The sequence below is a fragment of the Calonectris borealis genome, chromosome 6 (assembly GCF_964195595.1).
Source record: "Calonectris borealis chromosome 6, bCalBor7.hap1.2, whole genome shotgun sequence".
NCBI lineage: Eukaryota > Metazoa > Chordata > Aves > Procellariiformes > Procellariidae > Calonectris > Calonectris borealis.
Window position 1 is genome coordinate 25,339,232 of NC_134317.1, and position 6,632 is coordinate 25,345,863.

Consider the following 6,632-nt stretch of genomic DNA (forward strand, 5'->3'; position numbering starts at 1 on the left):
CACTTATATTTGCTTTGATGTAACGGAGCTCAAAAAGCTCCGAAACCCTGTCCTTTAGGTGCTCCTTTCTTTCGGCGGCCTTATTTAAAATGTCGTGAAGGGAGAGAAAATTTCACCGCATTTATTACAAGAGGAAGCACAAAGGGAGATGGGAATACAAACGGAAAGATGTCCGGAGATATAAAGTCTCTCGTTTCTCGGGGCTTCAGCGTGTTAGCAATGTTTTCACTAGAAAGCTGCGTGCAGGGACATAAAAGGATGAGAAGCTTGTGCCTCCACAAACCGCCCTCTTAATTATGTAGGGTTTCATGTCCTGAGAGTAAATATTGACTCGGCTTATAACCGAGCGAAACACGTAATCACGTCTGGCTCACTTCTTAGCTGATTATGAAAGATTAATAGCAATTAAGTGGTTAGAGCTAATGAACGTGAACTCGTGTTTGCCATCCGGTTGTTGCTGTGATTGCTGGCACCCCCCTGTCAATCCTCACCCCGCTTCCAGAAACTGCCAACGATTATTAGACCGGCTACAAAGCAGGACTGCGGGACGGGCGGCTGCTGCACGACCTGCCGCGCTCCCGCTCGGCCCCTCCGCGCCCGCGGCAGCCCAGCAGCCCGGGGCACCCTCCACTGCCTGCCCGGGCTGCTCAGGAAGGGCACTACCAGCCCCGAAACCGTGTCAGCACTGAGTTTCACCTCCACGGCGGCTGTCTCTCTTCTCTCCTGAGCCTAAGTCTCCGTCGGGACAGTAAACATGGCCCCAGCTGTTTGCTTTTCAGCGGGCGCGGAGTTTCCTTGCCCTTCCCCGCCGAGCTGCCGCCTTTCCCAGCAACTTGTTGCCCTCCGCGCCCCAGAGAGGGTTAAGTGTCTGCAATACGCAACCGCGGAGCGACAGGAGCCGGCCCAGAAGGGCAGGGGCTGGGGCTGGGGCTGAGGCTGGGGCTGGGGTTGGGACTCGTCTTCGGAACTTTCTCCGTTTCCAGCTCTTCGCGCTCCTGCAATTTCCATCCCGGCTCAGCGGGAGAGTCGAGAGAGACGACAGAAGGATTTGCCACAGTCTTGGGAAGTCACCCCCAGAACAGCCGTCAGGATAAGAAAACGCTGCGTTTTAACTAGGCTGCCTTACCACGACATGAACTGACACTGCAAGGGGAAAAAAGCCACATCTAATGAGTGCCAGGTTTAGCATCTTGCTCTGAGCACAGACCCGGTGCCTTTTCCTGGCTGGTAGCAATATCTGGGGGGCTAAAGGAGGTGTCTGCCATGGACCGAGAGCTCAGTGGAGCCAGAGGACCCCTATAACAAAGCCCTTCTCATCCATACATCGCCGGGAAGGAGGGAGGTGGGGAGGATGGGATACAAAGACCGTGTCGGGTTTTTCCCCCTGCCGCAGACACAACAATGAGCTGGGGAAGGTCTCGCTGGGGATCCGGTCAGACCCCTGCCCGCGGCTTCAAAAAAGGCCCCTGCCCGCGGCTTCAAAAGGGCCAGCGGAGGACCTTGGTCCGCTGGCCCTTTTGAAGCCGCGGGCAGGAGGAAGGGAGGGGGGGATGAAAGCGACAGGGGCCAGGCTGGCCCGGAGGGGCATCACCGCCGCCCGCCCGCCCAATCCCTCCCCAGCGCCGGGGCCGCGGCGGGGCGGGAGCGCGGCGGCGGGGCGGGAGTGGGAAGGGAGGGGGGGGCGCCGTCGGTGCGGACCGGGGGGCTGCGAGGCGAAAGGGGCAGTGCGGGCAGCGAGAGGGTCACATGTTTCGACGGCAGCCTATGAGCAGCCCCCCGGGCTGCGGCAAACTAATCTGGAGCCGGCCGCCCCCACCCCCGTCCCCCCTCCCAACCTGGACTTCGTTTTTATAAACGTACCGCCAGGATCCAACCTGTTGGAGGCAAATAACCATTTGCATCATGCCCGGCCGGGGACCGAGCCGCCGCCGCCGCCGCCCGCGATGTGCAAGGCCATGAGCAAAGCAGCGAGCTGGGAGATGGACGGACTGCGCGGCGACAGCAGCGGCGGCGGCGGCGGCGGCGGCGGCGGCGGAGCCCCCGGGCAGTGCCGTAATTTTCTCTCCTCGCCCGTTTTCGGGGCGGCGCACACGGGCCGAGCGGCCGCCGCCGCCGCTGCCGCCGCCGCCGCCTCGGGGTTCGCCTACGCCGGCGGAGGGGAGCGCTCGGGGGCGGCGGCGAGGCCCGACCCCCCGGCCAAGGACTGCCCGGGCTCCGCCGCGCCGGCCACCGCCCCCGCGCTCGGCTATGGGTATCACTTTGGCAATGGATACTATAGCTGCAGGATGTCCCACGGGGTTGGGATCCAGCAAAACGCCCTGAAGTCTCCCCCCCATGCCTCCATTGGCGGCTTTCCCGTGGAAAAGTACATGGACGTCTCCAGTCTGACCAGCACGAGTGTCCCCGCCAATGAAGTCTCCTCCAGGGCGAAGGAAGTGTCCTTCTACCAGGGCTATACAACCCCCTACCAGCACGTTCCTGGGTACATAGACATGGTCTCAACGTTTGGCTCTGGGGAACCGAGACACGAAACATACATATCAATGGAGGGCTATCAGTCTTGGACTCTGGCTAATGGCTGGAATAGTCAGGTTTACTGTGCCAAAGATCAGACACAGAGCTCACACTTTTGGAAATCGTCCTTTCCAGGTACGAGAGGGAGAGAAATGGTCTGAGCTGAATCCCCCCCCCCGCGCCTCCTCCGCCTGCCCGTCCCCTCCCCCGCCCCCCGGGCTGCAGGGGCGGCCTGCCGAGGTGGACACGCTGCACAGACACGCACAGAGCGGAGAGAGAGGGGGGGACGATGGATTTTCCTTTTTCCTTTCCCCTCCACCCCCACCCCCGAGGAAACCTCACCCTCTGCTTTCCACCCCACGGGACAGAGCCCAGAGCCCCCCCGCCACCCAGCGCCAGGGCCCCGGACCCCCGTCCCGCGGGCGCCGGGGCGGCCTCGGGCTCCTTCTCCTGCTGCTTCCCTCGGTGGCCGGGTTTGTATTCGCGTTTGCAGTTTGCAGGACGACGGCTCGAAGGCTTGCGCTCCTCTGCCTCTCCGGCTGGCAATTGACCTGGCCCCAGGGCGCGTAAGAGACTGGGAGCAGTGAGGGCACAGAGGCACAAACCACATGCAAACAAACCCGGGGAAACACACACCAAAGCGATTTCTGTGTGTGCGCTGCCAGGACCGACCTGCTCTCGGCCCCCCAGCCAATGCCCCCGCCGTCCTGCACACTCGCTAGCGATGCATGCCTGAAAAGTGATGACAGTCCATCAAGGTTTTGGTGCTTTACTAACGTGCAAATAATGTGGCAGTGTAAATAATAATAAACTGTAAACAACCCGGCATTATTTATTTGCCCGTGAAAACCAGTGCCCAACAAGTATCGGTTAAGCTTTAAACGCCTGTAATAAAATTCTAATTTTTCACATAATGTCTTTTACAATAGGGGACGTTGCACTAAACCAGCCCGATATGTGTGTCTACCGGCGTGGGAGAAAGAAGCGAGTGCCGTATACAAAACTGCAGCTTAAAGAACTCGAGAATGAATATGCCATTAACAAGTTCATTAACAAGGACAAGAGGCGAAGGATATCCGCAGCCACAAACCTGTCTGAGAGACAAGTTACCATTTGGTTTCAGAACAGGAGGGTGAAGGATAAGAAAATAGTCTCCAAACTGAAAGACAATGTATCTTGATCTATTAGTTGCCGACAGTGATGGATATATAAACTCAATTTACGACCAGCTAAAGACTTTTGGAAAGACTTGAAAATATATTTAATTTTTTTTTTCTCCTTCCAGCGGTGGCGAAATTTCGGGAATTGTTTTCCATGAAAGTCAGCATTTTTCTCTCAGTGGAAGGGAGTGCTGACAAATCTTGAATTATAGTTCTGTTTCTTCCTTTTGAAAATAATAATAATATTAATATTAATTATATTTTCTGTTCTTCCCTCTAGGCCAGTATAAACGAATTTAAATATGTTGAACCGTTATAACTTTCTTAAATGCTTAACTCTTTGGGGGGTTTTCTGTATTTTTTTTTTCTCTGAACAACAACCAGTGCCAAAAAGTGTCAGTTTTGATTTGGAATCGTAAACTTCAAAACACGCCGAGTAGGGAAGAAAAAAAAAATCAATCGGAAAATGCAAGAAAGCCGGCGTCCGGACCCGTGGCAGCACCCGGCTGCTTCCAAAACCCGCCGAGCCCACCGGGACCCGGAGAGAATTGCGAATTGCGTGGAGGGGTAACGTCTGCAGCCGGATTTTTAATTGCTTTTTCGAGGGAGGGAGAATCTCTCCGAGCTGTTGCGGGCCGCAAAGCTCAGTCCCAGGCACGTCCCACCGCGCTCCGCGCTCCCGCAGGTTTGCGTTAGGGTTTTTTTTGTTTTGGGTTTTTTTTTTTGTGTTTTTTTTTTTTTTTTTTGCCGCGGTTTCCTTTTCAGTGAAAGGATTTTATATTCCCCGGTTGAACAAGGAGCCGCCTGTTCCCGGGAAGGGGCGCTCCGAGTCCGGGCGGACGCTGCCGGCCGCGGGGGCTGCGCGGCTGGGCGCTCCGCGGAGGCGCAGGTCGGGGCACCGCGGGGAAGCGCTTTCGGCGGGACTGACGGGCCGGTTCGTCCCGCAGCCGGGGGAGAGGCTGCCGCTACAGAGGTGTGTATAAACCTGCGCAGACCTTGTGTAAAATGCCCGCTCTAGCCTGTTTGTCCGGACAAGCACAAGACTCTTCTCCTTTCTCCCGCCTCGGCGCTTAAAAAAACCCTCCTGGTCGGAGAAGTGAAGTTCACCGCTAACTTTTAATTTACAAAAATAAACGGGTGTTAATGACAGAAGCAATAAATAAGGATTTTCAAAAGATGCCATAACTTATATAGGCCGAAAGGCTAGATTTTGTCGATTTTTTATTATTTTAAACCTAGTGTGCATGTTATGATATACACAGGGTGATCAGACACGCTAGTCAACTAATAGGAGAGAGAAGCGATATCCTCTCTGTTAATGTGCCTCGTCTAATTATTAAAATGTGTGTGTTCCGAACTAGTATTATTTATTATAATATACTATTGCTCTAAACACTTTGATTACCAGTGTATGTGGGTAAGACATACGGTAAGACTATTTCTCCATAAACCATATCTTTTTCTTTACTTGTCTTAAAGTCTTCTTTTACTTTGTGTTGGAAATATGGACTGAACTTCCAAGCTGTTAACCATGTTGCCAAACTGTTCCTGAACCGTCTTTAATAAAACGATTTCTTTTCGATATATACATATAAAGAGAGGAAGAAATTCGCCTTCTTTTTGCAGCAGGGCGTTTCGCAGGCTCCAGGCTTGCCTGGGATCTTCCGAGGGCCACTTACAGGACGCGGTTTTTGGGAAGGGTAGATACGATGCGAGGCGCGTTAAAGGAGGGAAAGGCGTATCCGAGAGCGCTTTGCCGTTGGGGAAGGGGTTTTTGGGAGAAAGAAATGCTGCCGGCAAGAAATACCCGGGGTGGGAGGCACGGGAGAGTCTGCCTTTCCCCTCTGCCCCCGAGCCCGGCTCTGCCTGCCTGGTGCCCGGCTGCCGAGGGCGGCCCAGCGCCCCTTTGTTTTCCCCTCCCAAGCCGGCCCGGCACTGGCCGGTGTCCCGGCGGGGCTCCGGGGCGGCAGGGGCGGCCGGCCCGGGGCGGCGCCCCTCCGTTCGCTCCGCAACCGTCTGGCTCCAGCGGGGGGTTATCTTCCGCCTCCTCCTCCCTCTTCCTTGGCCTTTCTCTTCCGCTTGCACGTTCACGGTTTTTGAGGCGTTTATTTTCCCCGAACGGACGAAAAAAGCCCATTTCGGAGCATTTCAGATTTTATCGCAAAGTGCATTTTTGTTTGGTTCTGGGAAAAGGAGATTTGTGGGGCACATAATTTAAGTACCTGGAACAGCCCTCTGTTGATGCAGCCTTGTTTCCTCTGAATGTTTTAAACTCTTCTTTTCCCCCGCCTTGGCACCTCCTCCCCCCCCCCCCCCAAACACACATACTTCGGTCCTATTAATTCTGAAGAAGTTTTTTCTCCCAACGAGTCTCCCCGCAGACGGAAGGCTGGGCACTGCCAGAGCTGTTGTGTTTCCCGGCCGCGGAGCCATCGCGGGCTGTTCCCTTCCTCCTTCCAGGCTTAACCTTTGGCTTTGCCGGTCTCCGGGCTCTCAGAAGACGCAGCTTTGCCACGGCCAAAGCTCACTTCCCAGGGCAGGAGGAAACTCGAACTGGCTGGCAAATCGGTACCAGATGGAGAGGAGTCGCCTTTTAATTTCGTAACAACATGCAGAAACATTAAGGAACCAGCAGCTACAGCCAGGAGGAAGGCGAGGCCCGGGCTGCGGGCCGGGAACATCGGCCCGTCCACCTACCAGGGCAGATTAAAAGGGTTTTCTAAGCCTGGAGCTGGGGCTCTGACGAGCGTTATTCAAAATCCCCGTGCCTACAGCTTGGGCTCTTCCCAGGACGCACGGACCCGGCCGGGCCCCGGCGTCTCGCGCTCCCGGCTCCCCACTCCGCGCTCCGCGCTCCCCGCCCGCAGGCGCGGACCCGGGCTGCCGCCGCGCAGCCCCAGCTGCAGCCGGTCACAGCCATCCGTGTTTAGAGGCAAGGGCGTAATGATTCGCCTGAAA

The 6,632-nt window shown here is 55.9% G+C and overlaps 1 protein-coding gene across 1 annotated transcript; it reads left to right on the forward strand.

The window, feature by feature from the left end:
- Positions 1–1,943: 1,943 nt before the first annotated feature.
- HOXD13 (homeobox D13) lies at positions 1,944–3,694 on the forward strand. The gene is made up of 2 exons (XM_075153954.1): positions 1,944–2,649; positions 3,444–3,694. The coding sequence occupies exons 1-2, from the start codon at positions 1,944–1,946 to the stop codon at positions 3,692–3,694; spliced, it is 957 nt and encodes a 318-aa protein (XP_075010055.1).
- The last annotated feature ends 2,938 nt before the right edge of the window (positions 3,695–6,632 follow it).